General features: G+C 58.4%; 1 protein-coding gene across 11 annotated transcripts in view; it reads left to right on the top strand.

Moving 5' to 3' along the window:
* The window catches only part of CACNA1A (calcium voltage-gated channel subunit alpha1 A), a 161245-nt gene extending 145404 nt beyond the window's left edge, over positions 1–15841 (top strand). For 6 of the 11 annotated variants that reach the window (XM_039513834.1, XM_039513833.1, XM_039513832.1 and 3 more), the window contains 4 exons: positions 984–1019; positions 7038–7233; positions 8803–9041; positions 15046–15841. In XM_039513834.1, the coding sequence (XP_039369768.1) occupies positions 984–1019; positions 7038–7233; positions 8803–9041; positions 15046–15675 (1101 nt within the window). In that variant the 3' untranslated portion in view covers positions 15676–15841. The remainder of the gene's footprint in view (positions 1–983; positions 1020–7037; positions 7234–8802; positions 9042–15045) is intronic. The other 5 variants (XM_039513836.1, XM_039513831.1, XM_039513838.1 and 2 more) reach the window with 3 other exon arrangements.
* The last annotated feature ends 7325 nt before the right edge of the window (positions 15842–23166 follow it).

Here is a 23166-nt window from a genome sequence, read left to right as displayed (position 1 = left end):
CGTACCCCCAGGGGAGCTCTGGCGGCCGGAGCGTGCGACCCCTGCAGGCATCCGAGGTGGTGAATGAGAAGGGGCCATTTCTGCTGTCGCTCCTCTGCCCTGAATGGTTTTAAGGACAGTTAGCGATGGTGACTGGACACGTAGTCTGCAGCCTTCAGAGTCAATGGGGAGAGGGAGAGGGACTGGGCAGCCGCTCCACTTCCCTTCGGCCCAGGTGCTGGATCCCAGTAAGCACCATTTGGGGGCGGGGGAATAAGGGATTCTCCCAAAGCCAACAGCACGGCTGGGTGGCTGCTACAGACCCTCCCACCTCCCCCTGCGCAGCAGGTCGGGGCTGGAGCTCTGTGAATCTGAGGCTCTATTGCCATGCTCTGCCCTGCCCCCAGCTTGATTTAATGCCCCGTGTGCCAGTCGAGGGGGGTCATCAAATCCTGCCTGGCTGCAGACTCAGCCGGTTCAGCCTGCTGCTTCCTCGCCGCTCCCCAGCTGCGGGGGGGCTAGGCCGGGGCTGCGGAGGGAGGGCCCATCCCCAGGCACCTCCCTGGAGAGCAGCAGGCGTCGGATCAGGGCCCACGGGACTAGACAGACCCAAGCAGTGACACTGCAGCTTTTAACAGCGGCACGGCTGGGACGCAGGGTGGCTGGAGCCTGCTCTGTTGCAGCATGCACGGGGGGGGGGGCTGCTCCTGCCCGCGCTGTTCTCATCCTCCGCTGCTCACGCCATGCGTCCCGCTCCCCCTCCGTCCTCTGGGGCCTCTGCCTGCCCCCTGCTTGGCTTAGGTGCTGGGAGCACGCGTGGCTGCAGGATGGAAGAAGCCCCCGTGTGTAACTGACCGATAACCGAGTCTCTTCTCCCCTCCCCACCCCCCGCCCTTCCTGGTTTCCTCCCGCCCCCCTCCCAAGCCCCCTTCTTTGCCTTTATATTTATTTTCTTCTCTCTCTCTTTCCCTTTCTGTGTGCGCCGTCTTGTCTGGCTCTGGCAGAGGAGGAAGGTGCGACCCCGAGGAAATAATCTCAGTGTATGTACCGTGGCGGGGGCTCTCCAGTGCCACTCCCTCCACGCCCACGATCCCCCGCTTGCCTCCTGCCTTGACCTGTCCCCATACACATCTGGCTAGTGTGTGTGTCTCTCCAGCCGTCCCCTTCCCCTCCTCCACGGCTCTCGCTCTGATCTCTGTCCGTCTGCCACGTCCGTTTCATTGCACACCCCTAGGTGAGCGGCCCCGGCCGTGGGCTGCGTTCCTCTCTCTGTCACAGCCAAAGGAAGCTGCGTAGGCAGCCCCCGCCAGGAAGGGGCAGCCTTTCTGGAACTGCTCTGTGTTGATTTCGCCTTCTCTCTAGCTGCCTCTGTCCCTGGCTTTGGCTCCATCCCCCTCTGAGGGCTCCCTGCCATCTCTCCCCTGCTGGGGACCAGCTCCTCCCATCACAGGCCGTGGAGTGGTTCGTGAGACCTGACCCTGCTGGATGCTGGTCCCCATCAGCTCCCATTGTCTGATCTGCGCCCCCCTGCTCTCTGCTGCTGTCCTGTGGGAGCCAGGCCCCTTTCCCGCCAGGGGTCTCTCCCCTTCCTCCATCCTGGGGCTCCTTCCTCAGCTGTCACCAGGGCCGGTGCAACCATTTAAGCGCCCGCGCTAGGATTTGGGGGGTGGCATTTTCTTTGGCAGCAACCGCGGCGGCTGGATCTTCGGCCGCCCCGGTCGCCGCCGGCATTTAGGGGGAGGGAGCTGGGGCAGGGGAGTGCGGGGAGGGCTGCCTGCAGCAAGTAAGGGGGGGGGAGCAGCACGCAGGGGAACTCCCTGCCCCAGCTCACCCCAATCAGCTTAGGCGCTGCAAGCCTGGGAGGCAGGAGAAGTGAAGCAGCCCCGGCGTGCTCGAGGAGGAGGCAGAGCAAGGGTGAGCTGGGGCGCGGGGTGGGGTGCCTCAGGGCGGGGGGGAGCTGCTGCGGGGGGGGCGCCTCTGGGCGGGGGCTCGGGGACGGGAGGGCGCAAGGTGGAAGTTTCGTCTAGGGCGCGAAACATCTTTGCACCGGCCCTGGCTGTCACCTCCTCTCTTCCCCCAGCCTTATCCCAGGGCCAGGTGCCTTCCCTTGGGGATCCTTCCAAACTGCCCTGGGCCCCGTGTGCTCGGGGGAGGAAGCACAGTCGAATGGCGAGAGTAGCAGGCACCCAGAGCCTGGGTCTGCTCCCAGCTCTGGAGGAAAGGACGTGCTGGGCTAGAGAACAGACCCGGAGTTACTCCACAATCGCTCTCACGCCTTCACTCACCCCCGCCTTAATCCAAATGAACTTTCCAGTGTAGACAAGCCCTGACACACCAGAACTGATGTGGTTTTTAGGCCTCATCCATCCACCAGTTTCCCTAAGGCTGGTCTCGCTAGGGACGCTCTGTGGGAAAGTCACTTTGATTTCAGAGTGGAATAGCCGCCCTGGGGGAGGGGGCTGTTGTGGTTTTCCAGGATATGTCGTGGCAGAAGTGGCAGCTTTATTCTGCTCTAGCAATGCCAGGAAATCTCCCCCCATGAAGACAAGGCTAAGAGATGTGACGTCAAACACACTGTATTAAACCACTGCAACCTCTAGCAAGCTGCCAGAGACTGGTGTGGACAGCAGAGAACCCTCCTGGAACCACTTTAGCTGGCTGAGGTGTAACTAAGGGGACGTCTACATTGCAGCCACAGGCTGTGTCTGCAGACATGGCCCAGTCTGACCTAGCGAACTCGGACCCTGGAGCCGTGAAGCTGCGATTGCCCAGGTCTCAGCGCAGGCTGCACAAGCCCAGCGGCAGCTCTGGGTAATAACTCGGGCAGCTAGTGACCCCTGCAGTACGCAGGCGAGTGATGACCGATAGCTCAGGTCTGGCCACGTGAGCTGGGCACGCGCCATGATTGCAGGGCAGACGTGCCCCTAGCCAGCTCTCCACGCAAGATTTGTCCTGTGGTGCCTGTCTCCGCTAGGGAGGGGGGTTTTACCAATATACTGATACAGCTCCTAGTGTGAGGCCAGTTATACTGGCATAAAGGTGCCTTCAACCAGTATAAAAGTGCCGCGACCCAGTATTGCTAATTCCTCTTCCTGAATGGGAATAGCTGTACTAATAAGCAGCGTTGGCAGTAAGCTACGCACCACGTCACTGCAGCCACACGGGTTTTACACCTTTAACCAATCCGGCCTAGCTCATCAGGACAGCTAGTGTAGACAAAGGCGGAGGCTACGGGACAGATTTCTGCCGGCATTGCTCTGTCGGCCAGGGGGGTGAAGAGGGGGGTTCCCAGGCCGACACAGCTGTGCTGGCAGAATCCCCTAGTGCAGGTGCACTCGGCAAACCTGCTTTCCCTGAGCTGGCTTGTTTCGCTCGCTGGGGCTGGGCTAAGCGCAGCGTTGCTGGTACGGGATCCTGGTCCAGCTACACCCCTACGTACTTGGCCACGGTCCCAGGCTGACCGTGACCAGCTGGCGCATTTGGCAGGTCAGGCTGCGCTGCTGTTTCCAACCACGTCCGTTTAAAGGGGTTTGCTAACACCCTGTTTCCCTAGTCTACACAGTTCCCCTCGGGGTGGCACATGCCCCAGGGCAAAAGGGCTGAGAGTCTGTGTTATTCTGGGCCTGTGATTGCGGTAGGGCCTGCGAGCCCCAGCCAGGGACCGCGCCCTCACTGCGCTAGGCTCTGTACATTATTTATTAGGTGTATTACGGTAGCGCCCACAAGCCCTAGTCATGAACCAAGATCTCATTGTGCTGGGCCTGCATGCTATTAGGTGTATTACGGTAGCCCCCACTGTCCCTGGCTGTACAGACACAGAACGGAAAGATGGGCCCCCCTGGCCCAAGGCTCTTGCAAGCTCTTGTGACTCCAGGGAGGTGCAGCCTAGGGGAGGAGGAGGCAAAACTGGCTTCCACCATCGCTGTGCCCTCCCACCCATGGACTGAAAGGCCCCCGGTGGGGCGTGTGGGGGGAGTTCTCCCCCGGGAGCTGTGGGGCTTTGCCAGCTGCTGGAGCAGTGAGTGCAAGGCAGGTTCGCCACCCCGAGGTCAATGACACACAAAGTGCAGGCGACAGGGAGACAGGCAGCTAGTGTTTAAAAGAGAGGGGGCTGGAGCCAGGACACCAGGGGTCTGTGCCTGGTGCTGTGAGGAGAGTGGAGTCTAGTGGTGAGGGCAGGGGCTGGGCGCCAGGACACCTGGGTTCTGTTCCAGCACTGGGAGAAGGAGTGGGGTTTCTTGGTTACATCAGGGGGACTAGAACTCATGACTCCTGGATTCTGCTCATTCGCAGTGCCTCAGTTTACCCTCCAGTAACTGTGATCTCTCTCCTAGGGGGTGTTTATGAGGCTTAATTAGTGCTTGGAAGGGGTCTCCCAGTCTGTTGTGTATGCTTCTGCACCACAGCAGGGAGAGGCAGCCAGAGCTCCTCCATGGGGCGGTTGCGTTTGTGGTCCCGTAGCGCTTTTGAATGGAAGTAGCCATCCTGGTTGTGTGTGGGAAAAGGGGAAGGGGCACCGGGGCCTGGGCAGGAGAGCGGTCAGTGCTGGGATTCTCCTTCCCACACTGTAGCACTGATGCCCCCTCCCAGGTTTGAACAGCTCGGCCCTGGGATTGTTGTACAATTGGCCTGATTCTTAGCTCCCTGCTCTAAGGATATGGTTTTTCCCCATCGTATCCCTGAGCTGCAGGGCCCCTCGTCTGACCAGCTCCATCTAGTGTTACTGGAGGGTTTTTGGGCATAGATGATAAAGCCTTCTGGGTGTCTCCAGAGGCACTTCGCCTGTAGATGTCACTGGCAGTGGTGTCTCCTGGGTGTCTCCAGAGGCACTTCGCCTGTAGTTGTCACTGGCGATGGTGTCTCCTGGGTGTACCTGGAAGCTCTTTGCCTGTAGTTGCCACTGGCGATGGTGTCTCCTGGGTGTACCTGGAAGCTCTTTGCCTGTAGTTGTCACTGGCGATGGTGTCTGCTGGGTGTACCTGGAAGCACTTCGCCTGTAGATGCCACTGGTGATGGTGTGTCTCTGGAGGCACTTCACCTGTAGATCCTGCTGCTGGGTGCCCTGAAGGAGCAAAGCCTGTGGGGGGAGGCCCTGTTGATACTCCCAGGAGGATTGTGGTCGAGGTCAGTTCAACATCCCTGCTGGGTGGTGGAGCCCCCTGGACGTACTGGTGACCACCGAGTCCCTTGGTAGCCCCCTACAAGTCCTCTCCACCCTTTCGAATGCTGTGCTGGCAGCACACAGTGCTGCTGCCCCTGCTTGGGACGGCCGTGGCGGCCTCACCAGGGGAGAGGAACAGGACAGCTCCCGCTTGGTGGGAATGTGGCATTTTTGAGGGCTGTGCTTCCCAGGCTCTGCAGGTGGCCACAAACCATCTCATCGGCCTGAGCCATTGCAGACAGCGAGGGCCTTTGACTGGGCTCCCTGCGGGCCAGCCCGTGGCATTTACAACCTCCTTCCCAGCCGTAGGCGGGATGGGATCGGCCCGCGGGAAGGAACCCAAGTAGCAAGAGACACAATCCTTCAGTTTGCCTGGCTATGGAGAGCGGCACCTAGAGTGGAAAACCTAACGAGCAGGCTGAGGAGAACAGAGTATCTAATGGGTAGAGCTTAATCGGGAGCCAGGCATCCTGGGTTCTCTGTCTGACTTGAGTGTGGTGTAGTGGTTACACCACAGGACTCCTGGGTTCCATTCCCAGCTCTGCCTCAGACTCGCTGTTGGATTTTGGGTGAGTCATTGCCTTGCCCTGTGCCTCAGTTTCCCTGCATACAATGGGGAGAACAGTCCTTACCAACAGGGCAGGCTGGGGGCGTGTCCGTGGGGTTTAATGCACGGGTGGTAATTTGAGATCTTCATTGTAAGAGAAAGCCAAACTGTTATCTCACCCAGCCCTGCAGTGCTGGTCAGATCACCCCCTGCCATGTCGTGCTGCTGGGGGCGGCGTAGACTCCAGGGAGCCGAGCTGCATTCACTCCCCCGACCCTCCAAATAACCTCATGGGGGAGAAGGTTCACAGAGATAACGAGCCCAAGGCACCAGTGTGACAGGATCCTAGAACTGAGCTGCTAGCTCCCCAGCTGAGGTCCCCGAGCCCCAGGGGCGAAGAGCCCCAAGAATTGGGACCCCGGGGTCATACATCCCTCTCTGAGGTCCACAACTAGTGCCAGAACCACAGGGCTTGTGGGTGGGTCCATCTTGCAGCGAGGGACGACCCACTGATCCCCCTGGGAGAGGGGCCACGTACGTGACACGGAGGGGTGGGTGTGGCCATCACAGGCCGTGGGCCCAGGGAGGGGACATCCTGAGCCCGGCAAAGCAGCCCCCTCAATCTCCAGGGCCCCATGGGGGTGAGGCCCCCACACTTCCCCCAGCCCAGCCATCCCACCTATGAGGCCTTTCGAAGGTGGGTTCATAGAGTCGTAGATGCCAAGGCCTGAAGGGACCATTGTGACCATCCAGTCTGACCCCCTGGATAACCCAAGCCGGAGAATTCCTAGAACAGCACTTTTAGAAACACATCCAGTCCTGATTTCAAAATTCTCAGGGATGGAGAAGCCACCATGACCCTTGGTGAATTCTTCCAGTGGGTAATTACTCTCACCATGAAAAATGCCAGTCTGAATTTTCCCAGCTTCAACTTCCAGCCATGGGATTGTGTTAGACCTTCCTCTGCTAGGTCTGGGGGTCTGGCTTAGAGCCCAGTCCTTCAAGGCGCTGAGCTCAGTGGGAACGGAGGGTACTCAGCCTCCCTTAGGAAGAGGGAGAACCAGCCGTCCAATGTCATAGGTCCATGGGTGGACAGATGGCTCCATAGACCCTTGGGTGGAAAGATAGATCTATAGACAGTTCCATGCATGACTCCGTGGTTCCTTAGCTCCAGGGATAGAGAGTGACGGAGACATGTGGCTGGAGGGACAGATTGATGTAGTTTCAATAGGATTAGTCGGCATTTGTTTGTAACTCCATCCCTGTACCCCTCCCCCGTCCCGCAGGCTTCCCCGCCCCCCAGCAGCGTCACATAAATCTATGGGTCTGGGTCTGTCATTTCCTTTGCAGACGATCACGGACGCCAGCCCCATGAAGCGCTCTGCCTCCATGCTGGGCCACTCGCGCTCCAGAGGCATCCGGCTGGACGACTACTCCTTGGAGAGGGTGGTCCCCGAGGAGAACCAGCGGCACCACCAGCGGCGGAGGGAGCGGAGCCACCGGGTCTCGGAGCGCTCACTCAGCCGCTACGCGGACGTGGACACAGGTGGCACGGCTGTTGGGGGGGGATGCGCCGTCTGTAGGCTGTGTTAGACCCGCTCTGCTCTTGCCAGGGAGAGAGTCAGACTAGCCCAAGCGTGTGAGCTGGTGCCCTCGAGTGGCCGTGGGCTGCAGAAGCAAAGGCCATGGAGTTACCCAGTGCAAACTGGGTGTGAGTGAGATCAGGAGCCAGATCCTCAGCGGTGTAAATCAGCTGGTGCTGCTGAGAAGGAAAAAAGGGTTGGGGGCGGCTGGCTGGGAGCTCACTGGCTGGCTGAGAGGCCCAGTTCACTGAAGCACATGGAGACCCTTGGATAGAGAAGGGCTGGGATGACTATATGGGTTCTTGCTTCTGGCCAGACCAGCGCTAGGGAGCAGCAGAAATCTCCCAAGACACCCAGGTCCCCGGCCATTCCTGACCGGTTCAGCGCACGCAAGTGCTTCCGCTACCTTCTGAATAGTCATCCAGGTCCCAAGGGCTTGTGTACACCTAAAACACTGCTGTGTGCTGCCCCCTCCTGTTAACTGCGTGTCCTGCTACGCCCCCACCCTCCTGCCCCCTTCAGTCGCTGCAAACCTTTTGTGCAGTCGCTTTCCTGAGGTCAGAGTCTGTGATCTCTGTTACACTGGTGTAAATCCAGAGTGCACTCCATTAGGCCTGATCTCTGCTACCCTGGTGTAAATCCAGAGTGCACTCCATTAGGCCTGATCTCTGCTACCCTGGTGTAAATCCAGAGTATGCTCCATTAGGCCTGATCTCTGTTACCCTGGTGTATATCCAGAGTGCACTCCATTAGGCCTGATCTCTGTTACCCTGGTGTATATCCAGAGTGCACTCCATTAGGCCTGATCTCTGTTACCCTGGTGTGAATCCAGAGTATGCTCCATTAGGCCTGATCTCTGTTACCCTGGTGTATATCCAGAGTGCACTCCATTAGGCCTGATCTCTGTTACCCTTGTGTGAATCCAGAGTATGCTCCATTAGGCCTGATCTCTGTTACACTGGTGTATATCCAGAGTGCACTCCATTAGGCCTGATCTCTGTTACCCTGCTGTATATCCAGAGTAAGCAACATTGGGTCTGATCTCTGTTACCCTGGTGTAAATCTGGAGTAAGCTCCATTGGGCCTGATCTCTGTTACACTGGTGTGAATCCAGAGTACACTCCATTGGCTCTGATCTCTGCTGCACTGGTATAAAATTGGAGTAACCTCTACTGGGTCTGATCTCTGTTACCCTGGTGTAAATCCAGAGTAAATGCTACTGAAATCAGATTTTGTTTGTATGGGCTGATTCTCCTCTCACTTACACCAGTTATACACCAGGGGCAGCCCACTGACCTCCCTGGAGTCACTTCTGATGTACAGCCCTATTGAGTGAGCCCTAGGTACTGAGCTAGCATAGCACTGACATGGTGTGAATGTCCAGGTAGTAACAGGCCACCGGACACTAGTGCAATTGCACACCACGTGCCACGGGACTGTTGTGTTTCCTGGCCACAGATGCTAATTGGATTGATGGCAAATGGTTTCCAGGAGCGTAATAATCTCTGCCTCCCCCTCTCCCCCCACGGCAGGGCTGGGCACGGACCTGAGCATGGCCACGCCGTCGGGCGACCTACCTCCCAAAGAAAGAGACCAGGAGCGAGGACGACCCAAGGACCGGAAGCATCACCACCATCACCGCCATCACCACCCCTCCTCCGACAAGGAGCGCTACTCGCAGGAGAGACATGAGCACAGCCGGCCCCGCTCCAGAGACAGGCGTTGGTCCAGATCCCCCAGCGAGGGCCGTGAGCACATGCCCCACAGGCAGGTGGGTCTGGCTTTCCACTCCCCCCTTCACCTTCAGGGATGGGCACAGGGGTGGGGAGTGGGGGCAAAGCAGAGCCGGCCCGGAGCTCCCTGCTCCTCGGGGAGCGAGTTCCAGCTGTGCAGCAGGCTGAGCAAACATTGCTGGATCCCAGCGAGGGCGGAGCAGAGCAGGTTGGAGGCCCAAACCGACCCAAACATCTGTCACAGGTGCTGATCCCAACCTCTGGAGCTTGGGGCAGATCCAGCAGGGGCTCGTTCTCTGGGATCTGGGAGCCAGAGCGGAGGAGCTGCTCTGTCTCACTTGCTTAGCAAGACCCCTGGCTGTTCTTGGCTTGTGGATCTAAAAGCCACAAACTCGTAGGGCCTAATTCTCAGCTACACGAATGCTCCTTCACGCTAGCCACCAGAGGGGGACAATGTGCCACAATTAGCCACACCCCCTGGATGGGGAAGCTCCACCCACACCTCAAAGGGCTGCACAGATTCAGTTTCCCTGTGGCGGGGCCGTCGGGGGGGGTCAGACCAGTGGCTTCTTCATCTAGAAAGCAGGAGTCCCTGCTGCCTGGTCTAAAGGACCAGAGGGGGGCAAAGAGTCAGGGAAGTTATGGGTCTGTCCTGTGGATGGGGGATGCTGCACCCCCTTGTCCCTGACCAGAGGGGAATCCCACAATATCAGCCCCTCTGAAATAACGGCCCAGTCTGGGGGGGAGGGCCTGTCCCCAGTCACAGACTGAGTGGCTCCCAGATCCAGAGCACCAGAGGCAGGCATGGCCCAGAAGGGCTTTCCCCCTTATTCGCCCCCAGCAGGTGATCCACCCAAAGACCCCCCACCCCCTGCACCTGCTTCTTTAGAGCCAGAAGCAGCGAGTCTAACAGACCGTGGTGCTGCCCACCCGCTGCCCCAGGGAGTTCCTGAGCCGGGGCTGAGATGGGCAGGAGCCCCAGGTGTGGGGAATGGGGAAAGGGCCCAGGGGATGCTGGGAGGATCAGAGCCAGAGTAAGCCCCACTCCTGTCCACACACACGCACCCGCTTCCCAAAGGAAGGAGGGGGGACTGCAGGAGGTGTACCCCATTTTCAGCTGTAGGGCCTGGCACTGGGGCACTCCGCGCTGTCGGGGCAGCTCTGAAAACCGCGAGCAGTAACCCAGGGCAGGAGTCACAGCTGTGGATTTAAAGGGACCATCACCAGAAGTCAGCGGGCCCCATTCTGAGCTCACTTACACACCAGGGTAAATCCACTGAAGTGGGTGGAGTGACTCCAGATTGACACTGGCGTAGCCAAGAGCACAATCTAGCCTCCCTCGGCCTCCCGCTCATGCACCGTGGGTGTGAAGGGCTGTGAGCCGAGCGGGGGGGGCATTTTCCCTGCCCCTCCCCCTCGCTGGAATGCCGACATGAGGGTCAGAACTGGGCCCCAACCACAGCCCCTCACCTGATTGACCCCGGGTGAGCGAGAGGGGGATGGGGGAGTGGGATGATGTGGAGGCCGGGGGGCTGCTCGGGGTGGGGGGGGCCTTGATGAGGGGATGCCCTGTCACTCAGACGATGACGAGCGCGTTGAACTCTCTTCAAGCCCTTTATCTGGCTTGTTCTCACCACTCCCCCACCCCCACCCCCCAAGCCATTGGTCTTCCCCGCTTGTTTCCCGGGCTCGCCATGCGACGCGTCTCGAGTCACATCTTCACTTCTGTGTCCGGTGTGTTCGGCTGCGCTGTCACGGCAAGGGGCAGGCGCAGGGAAGATGGTTGGTGAGCAGAGACCCAAAAACCAAACCGGGGGCGCCCCCGCCCACCATCCAGTGTCTGTGGTGTCAACCCTCTGTTCTTACCGCTGGGGGCCACTGACACCTCTGGGTTTCGTGACTCTGGAAAGTTTGGAATGAAGCTGCTGCTAAACTGGGCCCACATGCACATGGAGCTATGGGCACACGCCTGGCACATGCACACAGAGCTACGGGCACATGCCTGGCACACGCACACGGAGCTACGGGCACACGCCTGGCACATGCACACGGAGCTACGGGCACACGCCTGGCACACGGAGCTACGGGCACACGCCTGGCACATGCACACGGAGCTACGGGCACATGCCTGGCACACGCACACGGAGCTACGGGCACATGCCTGGCACACGCACACAGAGCTACAGGCACATGCCTGGCACATGGACACAGAGCTATGGGCACATGCCTGGCACACGCACACGGAGCTACGGGCACATGCCTGGCACACGCACACGGCGCTATGGGCACATGCCTGGCACATGCACACAGAGCTACGAGCACATGCCTGGCACACGCACACGGCGCTACAGGCACATGCCTGGCACATGCACACGGAGCTACGGGTACACGCCTGGCACACGCACACAGAGCTACGGGCACATGCCTGGCACACACACACAGAGCTACGGGCACATGGCTGGCACACGCACACGGAGCTACGGGCACATGCCTGGCACAGGCACACGGAGCTACGGGCACATGCCTGGCACACGGACACAGAGCTACGGGCACATGGCTGGCACACGCACACGGAGCTACGAGCACATGCCTGGCACATGCACACGGAGCTACAGGCACATGCCTGGCACACGCACGCAGAGCTATGAGCACACGCCTGGCACATGCACACGGAGCTACGGGCACATGCCTGGCACACGCACACAGAGCTATGGGCACACACCTGGCACACCCAGAGATATGGACACAGACCTCACACACAGAGAGATACAGGATTGGCACACACATGGCACATGCATAAATATGGGCACCTGTGTGGCACATGCACAGAGAGACAGGCACACACAGGATACATACGGTCACAGGCACACATCTGACACGCCCTGAGATATGTGGGGATTGGTCCAGCTTTGAGCAGGGGGTTGGACTAGATACCTCCTGAGGTCCCTTCCAACCTTGATATTCTATGATTCTATGTGCAACAGGTAGCGCACCTGCACCAACACGCATGGCATATATGTACAGCTGGACACGCGCATAGCACATGCAGACATGGATATGGGCACACCTGTGGCACACATCCATCCCCAAAGATACGGGCACACTCAGGGCATAGCCATGCGGGACACATGCATGGCAGACACATAGATATGGGAACATACATGGCACGTGTAAGTGCAGATGGATACCCAGCACACACACAATTCGGACCCATCAGATTCTCTGTCTATTGCCCACGCCCCTGTGACAGCATGTAGCACCAGTGGAGCTGCCGTGGGCTGAGGAGAATCAGACCCCAGGCGCCTTGATGGATCAAGGCATCCGGCCTCTTTCTCTTTTCCGATCCACAGCATTTGTATAGAGGCATCTGACTGTAGGGGCTAGCCAGGGGGAGTCTGTTACAGCACGTCCCCAGGGGCTAGCCTGCGTATGAACCATTGCCCCCTGCTGGATGATTGGAGCAGCTGAGCTGTGTGTCACAGCCCCTATACGGCTGAGGGGGAGTCTCCTTTAGGAGCCTGGCTTTTGGAGCAGGAGGGTCCATGCTCTGCCCTCCCTAGAGCTGAGAAATCTGGAACAACCTCAGAGGAAATCCTGGATCTGCTACCACTGCAGCACAGTCCCCCTTCCCCCCAGCCTCACTGCTCAGAGCTGCCTGTCTCTATTCACACACGGAACATCACAAAGGAGCTTAAGACCACTCTCCTGGGTCAACGCCTGCTGACCTGATGTAGCGTTTCCAGGTAACCTCTCGTTCCAAGCATAGTGGAGGCTGTGGGGTTCCGGCTCACTCGCTGCTTTCCTCCCCTGTCCCCTTGGTTTGGGGATCCTCTCCAGAGAAATCCTGCTGGAAGCTGTTTCTATCTGTCAAAGGTGCCCCGGCAAATCTGATGGCCATTGATGCGGGGCTCATGGGACATCAGGCACCGTAGGAGCACCCGCCAGGTGGATTCCAATAGGTGTAAACCCAGACTGATTTCAGCGGAGTGAGATGGGTCTGAGTCCACCCTGGTCACACTGAGAATGGACCTGGTCCTGAGGAGGCCATTGTGAAGCAGACAGAGGTTCTCGTTCTCCTACCCGCTTCCTAGGATGAGAACCAGCCAGGCATCAAGAGCAGCCCAGAAGTCGCATTTTGCCAGAGCTGGAGGCAAAATGAACCTCCACAGTCTGGCAAGCTTGGATCTACACCGAGAGCCTGTGGTTTCCATGTGGTTCTCTGACGTCGGTGACCACAGCTAGACCTGGGACACCCAACCAAGGGCTTCCCATCAATCTTCAACAGCTTCCCAGTGCGTGCCCTGCACTGCTGCAGCCACGACATCTGCGCAAGTCAGGCTCTGAGTCCAGTCCACTGTAGCAGACAAGCTAATTCTACAGCCTGTTGCCAGATTCTTTCCCCCAGCTGAGCTGGATTTCCAGGCTGTTTCTCCTGCTCTCAGCAGGCCAAGGCCCATCAGGCACAGGCCCCCTCCTCCTCTCTCCAGTGCGGACCCCGTTCCTGAACCAGGATGGAGCTTGCCCCACTGGTTTGAGACAGCTGGAGAGACAGGAACCAGATATGAGCAGGAGACGACTCACCCCAAATCTCTGCCTGGTGGAGCAGCAGGACTGTGGTGGCCTGAGCGGAGCCTTTAAGAGGGCAGCAGGGTCTCATCCACTGGACTGTCCTTCTCTCTCGCCTTCTAGAGGGCATCAGAGAGGCCAAGCAGCAGCAGCGTGGAGGGTCCAGATCCCAACGTCCCCAAAGGCCGGCAGGATCCGCCCGTGCGGAGCCGGGGAGGATCTGTGTGGGAAGCACGAAGAGGAGAAATTCAGCGCAACTCGGCAGCCGCCCCTTTGACCTTTCTGCTTCGCTGTTTTCAGCCAACCCTCCACCCCCCCTTCGCCTTGCAGCGGCCAATTGAGCCAGGCCCGTGGGGCACGAATAGATAATAACCTCCCCACTGAGGCCACGTCGATCCGTCCAGCGGCGGAGCTGCGGCGGGGCAGCACCTCTGGTGACGACGCCCTGTGCCGATGGGAGAGAGCAGAAACCCACCTGTACGAGTGGCAGAAACGCGGCCCCCTCCCCCCTGCCAACAGGCGCTGTGCGCACAAGAGCTTGTGTCGCTCGGGGGTGGATGAGGCTGCAGGTTCCAGAGGGTGATGGGGGCATAGAAAAGATAAAGGCCCTTCTGCTTCAGGGCATGAGCCGCTCACCGGCCTGGGGCAGGTTATTCCACTGGCCCTGCCCCCGCAGGGTTACAAGGAGCCGAGCTCCGATTCTGGGTAAGTCGCCTCCCTTCCCAGCGGGTGAGTAACCCCGTGGGCTTCCGCCCGGCAGCGCAGACGCCCGCAGCCACGCAGCTCTCACTAGCGAAGCCGCGAGGCTCCGGGCAGCACCACACGACGAGGTCAGCTCGGTTCCAAACTTCTCCAGACCCAGTGCTCTGCCCTCATCTTCCCTTGCTGGACCCCCACCCCCCACCCCAGTTTCCCCACCCCACCGTCCTCACCCCCGTTTATTTCCAACGCCAGCTTTTTATTTTCCTTTGAGTTCCTTTCGGTACCACACGGGTGTAACTCATGCGCTGCAGGCCCTGCTGGTTTTCTCTCTCGCTCACTCGCTCGCTTGCTCGCTCGCTTTTAACCCTTTCCTCTCTTTCTTTCAAAGCGTGTGAGTAATTTTTAGAAGTTTTCTGCTACTTTTTAAAAACCCCAAAACTTACAAAAACTCCATTTCTCATTTCTCTTCTCACTTTTTTCCCCCCTTCTTTCGTTTGGTTTCTCTTTTGGTTTCTTTTCTTCTCCTCCGTTGGTCTCTCGATCCGCCTCTTCCCGTCCTCCCTTCCGTGGCTGTTGCTTTTTCTTCTCCTCCTCCATTATTCCCCCCCCCCTTCTTTGGTTCCTTCACCCTCAAATCCCCGGCCTCCTTTTCTCGTCCTCGTCTATGTGTCACCTTCCCTGCCCCTCCCAACCCCCCTTCCCTTTCTGTCTCTCCTTGGTTAATTTTCCTTGTATATTTTCTTTTTGATTTCCTTTGTTTCAATTTTCGTGTAGGGTAGTAGTTCCGTAAGTGGCAGTCCAGTCCTTTCAACGTCCGGCACCAGTACCCCAAGGCGAGGACGCCGCCAGCTCCCACAGACCCCTTCTACGCCCCGGCCACACGTGTCCTATTCCCCTGTGGTCCGTAAGGTCATCAGTACAGGCCCTCAGCAGCAGCCGCAGTCAGTGCATCACCCCAGCCGGATATCCACCCCCGTGCCGAGACGATACCCCTCACTCCCTGCCGAGCCCCAGGCAGCAGAGCGGCCCGGCAGATCGCCTGCCTTGGAGAGACACACGGTCCCGCCGCGGAACGATTCACCCCGAGCCTACCGCCACGCCAGCAGCCGGTGGTCGGTGCCCCACGTCTCCGAGCCGCACCCGGGACCCCGTCGTGGCGGTTATTACCGGAGTCCGGACTGCGCCGCGCCCCCCAGCGAGGACGCCTTCTCCTACGAGACCACACACATCAGCAGCTCAGGGCGTTCGCCCAGGACTTCCCGGGCGGGTGGCGGCTCTTCACCCTCCAGGCCTGGGCGGCGACTTCCTAACGGATATTACCACTCCCGTGGAGCGGCCAAGCCACGCTCGCGCCACGGACTGCATGAACCCTCTAGCGAAACTGACGAAGATGACTGCTGCTAAGCTGGAAGTGGTTTGACACACACATGCACACTCGCAACACACACACACTGGACAGAGACGACATTACCAGATTGGGGGGGGAGGGGGGAGGAAAATCACAACAATCTGCCCTAGGGGAGGTGTCTGGAGAGAGAGTGCTCAAATTGCAGAGGGAAGTAACTTTGGTTGGAGGGGTTTTCTCGGGGTGGGGTGGGGGAGAGGGTTTTGGGGTGGGGGAGGATGAGGGGATCTAGGGACCAGAGCATGTTTATCTTTTACAGATCAAGTTGTGTGTGGTGGTTCGGGGGTGGGAGGGGGACCAACCAGTTCTTCAGAATCTAAAGAAGATTTAAAAATAAACTGGGGGAAGAGACTACAGTCCATGCAAGATGCCCTCAGGTAGCCTCTCCCACATGCAGCATCTGTCTGTGGCCCTGAGACAGCAGCCGGTTTTCCTCGGGTGCCTGGCATGGCGGGGGTGAGGAGGTGGGAAGTGCTTAGGTGTGACCCTCCACCCTCAACAAAGAAGTTTTAACAAAAATTCCACACCAGGAACAACAACAGCAACAAATCTCGACAAAACAAAAAAAAATCAGTAAAAAGGAGGGGGGGGGAAAGCCAGAAGTATTTTTTTCTGAACTTCTATTGATGAGTTTTATCATCTTGACTTACCTGGTTAACTTCAAAACAAGTAAAGTTTGTGACCTGCCATTTTGAAGGACACGCACGTGCACAACCCCGACACACACACACACACACACACAAAGGAGTGCTTGCTGGTTATACCAAACCCTAATTATTACTGCCTGCAGAGATAAATAAACAGAAAACCCCCACACACAAAAAAAGAGAAATAAATAAATAAACAGAAAAAGACAAAAATAATAATTGGGGGGGGAAGCATTTTTCTTCCAACATTTTGGTCCTGCTTGAAACTAACAAAACAAAACAAAAAAAAAACGTCAAAAGACAAAAGTCCTTTGCTTCATTTCCTTTTTCCTACTTTGTTTGAGAAAAAAAATTAAAAGAAAAAAAAACCTGTGGGATTGGGACTGTGAAATATTGCATGAGAAAACTAAAAAAAAAAAAGTTAAAAGAAACATGAGAAAAAAACACACACAAAAACCCGAAAAAAAATTAAAAAAAGGAATTTTTGATTGAAATGTTCTTAGTTCTTGGTGTGAAATGCTCTGAGCGTTTGCTCTTTCTCTAGAAAATTCAGTGAAACAGCTCTTCATCCCCCTGGCTGAAGGGTCCGACTGGGGGGGTATCACCTCCAGATTGGTCAGCCATATCTCAGCTTTCAAACTAACAAACAGGCTCTAGCTGTTCCAGTGAAGAAAATCTTGAAAATCCGACCCCTAGTGTGAGACTGAGTCTCCTGAGAGCCTGAACCAATGGCTCAGAGCTGGGAACTGTCCTGCTTGTTACAGGTGGTTGACTCAGATACCAACAGTGATACCTGCGATGTCAGTAGCGTTAACTCTTTCGCTGCCCATCAAACCCCTGAGTAAAGGTGCAGGAGGATTATGCTGGGACATTGACACAATATGTTCTTATTGGTATTGCAGGAGCCCAGTGGGCTGGGTGCTGTACACGATTGGGTAGGTGTATTACGGTAGCACCTAGGAGCCCCAGTCATGGCCCAGAATGCCACTGTGCTCGGCTCTGTACAAACAGTTCCTGGTTCCAGTCTTACCTAAGCTACTGTCACCCGCCTTGCGTGGCGTCTGCTTCGGGCGAGGCCTTCGGTGGCACGTTGGGTTCCCGTTGCCGCACGCGGGGCTCGGTGTCCTAAGGTTTGGGAACAGCTGTTTGAAGGACGACGGGAACGTTGTGCACAATGACACTGTGATCCAAGCCCCCAGGGCCGGGCGTCTTACTGCACAGCAATAGCAAGGTGGACAGAAGCTTTTCAAGAACAAACTGGCAGATGAGAGTCCTTGGCCTGGGTCCTGCTTTGGTTATTAACAAACCAGCTATTCCCCTCCATGGGGAGCTATCCACCCATACAGGTCTCTGCAACTATCACTGTCTATCCATCCCCTACAGATCAATCCACCCATCGCTGTCTATCCACCCCAATACTGATCTGACCACCCATCTCTGTCTATGCTTCCCCTACAGATCTTTGCATCCATCTCAATCCATCCCCATACAGATCTCTCCACCCATCTCTATCTATCCATATGTATACAGATCTCCCCACTCATCTCTATCTATCCATCCCCTACAGACCTCTTCAGCCATCTCCATCTGTACATACCCATACAGATCTATCTACCCATTTCTATCTATCCATCTCCTGAGGATCTCTCCTCCCATCTCCATCTATCCATCCCCTGCAGATCTCTCCACCCATCTCCATCTACAAATCCGCCTACAGATCTCCCCACTCATCTCTAGCTATCCATCCCCTGCAGATCTCTCCACCCATCTCCATATCCCTGTACAGATCTCTCCACTCATCTCCATCTACAAATCCCCCTACAGATCTCCCCACTCATCTCTATCTATCCATCCCCCGCAGATCTCTCCACCCATCTCCATCTATCCATCCCCTGCAGATCTCTCCACCCATCTCCATTCATCCATACCCTTCAGATCTATCTACTCATCTCCATCTATCCATCCCCTACAGATCGCTCCACCCATCTCCATCCATCCATCCCCTACAGATCTTGGCACCCATCTCTATCCATCCCCTACAGATCACTCTACCCATCCCCTGAGGATCTCTCCTCCCATCTCCATGTATCCATCCCCATACAGACCTCTCCAACCATCTCTATTAATCCCTTACTGATCTCTCCACCCATTTCCATCTATCCATCCCTTAGGGATCTCTCCACCCATCGATATCTGTCCATCCCCTACAGATATGTTCACCCATTTCCATTTATCCATCCCCAACAGATCTCTCCACCCATCTCTATTTGTCCATCCCAGCCCCATAGAGATCTATACATCTATCTCTATCCATCCCCTCCCCACAGGATGTATCTGTCTATGGATCTCTAGCGATATCCATCCATCCCTGTACACGCCTCTCTGGAGCTGAAGTCCCCAGTTTAGCAAACCACTCGATCAGCTGCTGAACTGCTTTGCCAAGGAGGACCTGACCTTGGGGGGTCTCGATTTCGCTGGTTCTCAGAGTTCTGCCCTTGCTCCACCGCACATTCTCGGACTCTGTGCTGGACTTGCTGGCCGGGTTCTCTGGCTTGTGTTCTGCAGCAGGTCAGACTGAGCCCGTCCAGCTTTCATCTTTATGTGCTCAGCTGGTGTAAATCAGCAGGGACCCCATTTAAGTCAGTTCCCATCGGTCTAAACATCAAATCTGGGGGAGGAAGCGCCCCTGAGATTATGCCCTGGTGGTGGCAGACCTGGCGCTTGGAACAAAACAGCCTCATGAGTCACATCAGGAGCTGGACCCTGACCGAGCCACCGTGGCAACACCCCCTACGAAACTACGCAGCGTCCACCCAGTCCCGCCCTGGATGGGGTTAAGGGAGAAAGCCCTACGAGGTCCCATCTTGGAGGGCAGCGAGGAGAGAGCCAGCGCCAACCCGTCAGCCGGTGGAAATGGACGGAGCTCCACCGAAGAAGCCACTGGAGTCGACCGAATGGCGCCCATTCCCACCAGCGGGTGGGCCCACATTGGGGAGCGGTGACCATAAGACAGAGCATGAGGTGACCACTGCTGATTTAATGTCTCCTGACACGACGATCGCTGGAGAGCTGCTTAGTCCCCGTGCACCTCCCTTCCCTGGCAGATCTAACTGTGCATCTGGTTGGCTTGACCCAAGGGGCAGCGTCTGGCAGTTCCCAGCATGCTAGGTTCTGCCTCGCTCTGGCTCATTTGACTTGGTTGGGGATCGGTCCTGCTTTGAGCAGGGGGTGGGATTAGATCCCTCCTGAGCTCCCTTCCAACCCTGAGAGTCTATGGTTCCATGATTGACCCCTGCAGCCTGTAATGTCCAAGGCAGGTGGGTGTCCCCCCAAAACTACAGAGCCCAGCATGCCCTCTGGGGCGCACCCTTCATCTCAAGGTTCAGCATTGCTCCAGGCTGCCATGCTAAGGGCAGCTGCAACCTACTCCCTGTTGTGCTGGATTTTCAACTAGGTTCCTCTGCTCTGAGCCATCGAACTAACACCTGGGGCTGGTGGCTGAGGGGTGGCAGCCACAGGCAGCTCTTTGCAGAGCTGCTTGGAGGAAAGCAGCCAGCCCCACCAAGCCAGATTCATTGGTGTAAAGCTGGACTCACCTCTGACTATATCAGGACGTGTCTTTGACCCAGATACCTTGGTCCATAACCCTTCAAGAGCGCCGCTCTGTTAGCGCTGACTGCAGGCACATGTCACTGTCCCAGGAACCGCAATGGATTTGCACCAGTTTACATGAGGGGAGAATCCAGCTCTGCGCCTGTGTAAGTGACCATCTCCTGCTCAACGACCCCTGTGAACCAGCCTTGAAACCATGGGGGGGGGGGCGCTGCTGAATTAGCGCCACGGGTTTTATGCCGCGCGTCTCACTGGCGATTTGGACCCACGAACTCTGAAGGCCGCTGCAGACTGAAGGGCAGGTTCAGCTGCATTGCAGGCGTGGCTGGGCCGTGGGGTCGAAGAGCCAGTTGGTTATTTAGCCCAGGGACGTGTTATGGCGGCTCAGAATTACAAACCTTTCCCAGCGCTCGGGAATCTCCTGGATTCCAAGCCTGGGGCCGGCTCAGTGTCACCCCAGCGCGGATCCCTTCACCGCCATGGCTCTAAACTCGGCCTCGTCACAGGCGGCCTAATGACCGGGAAACTGGCGCCACGTTCCTGTTGCTGGCGGAAAACACAAAGCGGGGACGGGGTGGGAGCTCCGTGATGAGCCGCTCCTGCCACCACTGAAGTAAAGGGCAAAGCGCCCGCTGCTTTCAGAGGGACACGGGCTGGGATCTGAGCTGTGAGCCGCGCCATTGCAGCCACGGCTGCTTGAGGCCACCATGACATGAGAGCTGAGCCGGGCAGCCCTGGGGGGCCAGGACATGGAGCCCCGAGCAGGGTCACGCAGGCATCTGGGGCTCACCTCGACCAGCAAGCGAGGGCTAAAGCGGCAGTTTGCCTAAGCTGCACTGGGGGGGGGGGTGGACTAACATGGCTGTTGCTAATGGGTTAACACAGGGTTGGCTTTTCTGGCCAACGCAGCCTGCTGGTGTTTGGGGTTAAAGCAAAGGGGGGCGGGGTGGAGTCAGGACGTCTGGATCCTATTCCCAGGTAGTGCAGTCTAGTGGTTAGAGTGGAGCTGGCGTGCCAGGACTCCTGGGGTCTTTCCCCAGCTCTGGGAGGGGAGTGGGGTCCAGTGGTTAGAGAAGTGGGGTTGGGAGCCAGGACTTCTGGGGTCTCTCCCCAGCTCTGGGAGGGGCGGGGGGTTGCTGGAAGCCAGGACTCCGGAGCAGCCTCACTGGACAGCGTTAACCCTTGCCTTCCGGCCAACTTTTTAACTCTGCAGCTCAGTTGGGGGGGGGGGGGCGGGGGCCTTCCCGCACTGCCATGACAGCAGCTAGCCTGGACCCCCACATGCAGATTCTGGCCGCGTTTGACGTGGTGGCAGCACCTCCGGCGGAGCAGCGCGCTGTAGCTGTGCACGGAGGCCGGAACGGCAGCATCGCCACCCCCGTGTGAATCCAGGCGCTGCCTCAGAACCCAGGTGTCCGGGCTCCGCGGTCATGGGGGGGGGTGCTAGTCACATTACCGCCGCTAGGTGGCGCTGTCTGCCTAGGTTCGCTCCAGAGACCAGCAGGCAGCTGCGGGCTCATCTGCCCCCGTCCCGTCCCCCCCACAGCCCACGGGGCTTGCGGGACTCAGGGCAATGACACCCCCCCCCGCCCCCAGGAACTCAGCGTCACTTCCAGTATAACCCGCCTCCTGCAGCTGGAGCAGCAAAAGAGGAAGGGAGCCCAGGGCAGGGCTGGGCTGGCAGGGGCTGCGGGGCGGGAGTGAGGGGCACCGGCAGAGCTGGGGGGGCCAGGGCTGGGCTAGCAGGGGCTGCGGGTCGGAGTGAGGGGCACCGGCAGAGCTGGGGGGGGGCAGGGCTGGGCTAGCAGGGGCTGCGGGTCGGGAGTGAGGGGCACCGGCAGAGATGGGGGGCAGGGCGAGGATTGCAGGGGGCTGCGGGTCGGGAGTGAGGGGCACCAGCAGCGGGGGGGGGCCAGGGCGGGGGGGGCAGGGGGCTGCGGGTTGGGAGTGAGGGGCACCAGCAGAGCTGGGGGGGACAGGGCTGGGCTGGCAGGGGGCTGCGGGTCGGCAGTGAGGGGCACCAGCAGAGCTGGGGGGCGGGGCTGGGCTGGCAGGGGGCTGCGGGTTGGGAGTGAGGGGCACCAGCAGAGCTGGGGGGACAGGGCTGGGCTGGCAGGGGGCTGCGGGTTGGGAGTGAGGGGCACCAGCAGAGCTGGGGGGACAGGGCTGGGCTAGCAGGGGGGTGCGGGTCGGGAGTGAGGTGCCATGGTGGGGCTATCAGCAGGGACTCCCCGCTTTTATGGTGGCGCGGGAATGCTGTGCATTTGCACCCAGCCTTTGGCACTGGAGGGGTTCAAAGCACTTTTTTAAGGGGCGGGGGGGCAGCTGAAGTAAGGCACCAAAGGTTACACAGACACATAGTGTCAGAGTCCGGGACAGGACCCAGGCATCCTGGCTCCAAGCCGCCCCCTGGCCTCTAACCACTAGACCCCACTCTCCTCCCAGAGCCAGGGGTAGAAGAACCCAGGCATCCTGCCCCAGCCCTCCCCCGCCCCGTTCTCATCACAGCTCAGCCCCACCCCGCCAAGCGCCGGGGTTCTGAACCCCGGAAGGAGGAAGCGGAGCCGGCGTCTCAGCTTTTCCCCGGCCCCCGCCCCCGCACGTCCTGCGTGGGGAAACCCCCCTCCCCCGGCAGGGGTACAGCCTGGCCATTGTGTTACTAGGTGGAAGCAACAGCTCCCTGCCCCCCAGCCCAGCACTGGGGACCCCCCCCCCAGGAGAAAGCAGCCCCCTTGGCAGCCACACCCTGGCACAGACGGCATCGGGGTAAATGCCCCCACAGTGACCTGGGTGTGAGGTGGGTTGGGGGCACCGTGTGTGTGTGTGGGGGGGGCACATCAGAGCCAGGAACTGGGGGGGCGTGTAGAGTACCAGCCCCCCCACACGCCAAAAGGGGCTCACAGCACAGCACCCATACCACAGAGCTCCCCCCACCCCCATGGCTGTCCTGGAGCCTGCTCCTGAGGTGCCAAGATCCCCCATGGAGCTCTGGGTAGAACTCGGGGGGGCACTGTGGGGGGGGGGGCTGTGCCGTTAAGAGGGAGAGAACCCCCCCTCCCCCAAAACACACACACACACCAGAGTCTATTTTAACCACGTGTTTCTGGTGCTGCCTTCATTTCCTTTTGCCTGTCCTGCTCCGGTGCCAGGAACTCCCCCCCCACACACACACCTTCCGGGGAGCTGGGGGGGGAGGCAGGGCCAATGCTGTGTAGCTGGGCTGGCATGTGG

This window comes from Mauremys reevesii, linkage group 25, assembly GCF_016161935.1.
Source record: "Mauremys reevesii isolate NIE-2019 linkage group 25, ASM1616193v1, whole genome shotgun sequence".
NCBI lineage: Eukaryota > Metazoa > Chordata > Testudines > Geoemydidae > Mauremys > Mauremys reevesii.
Note: the sequence above shows the minus strand (reverse complement) of the source record. Positions and strands in the feature narration are given on the sequence as shown.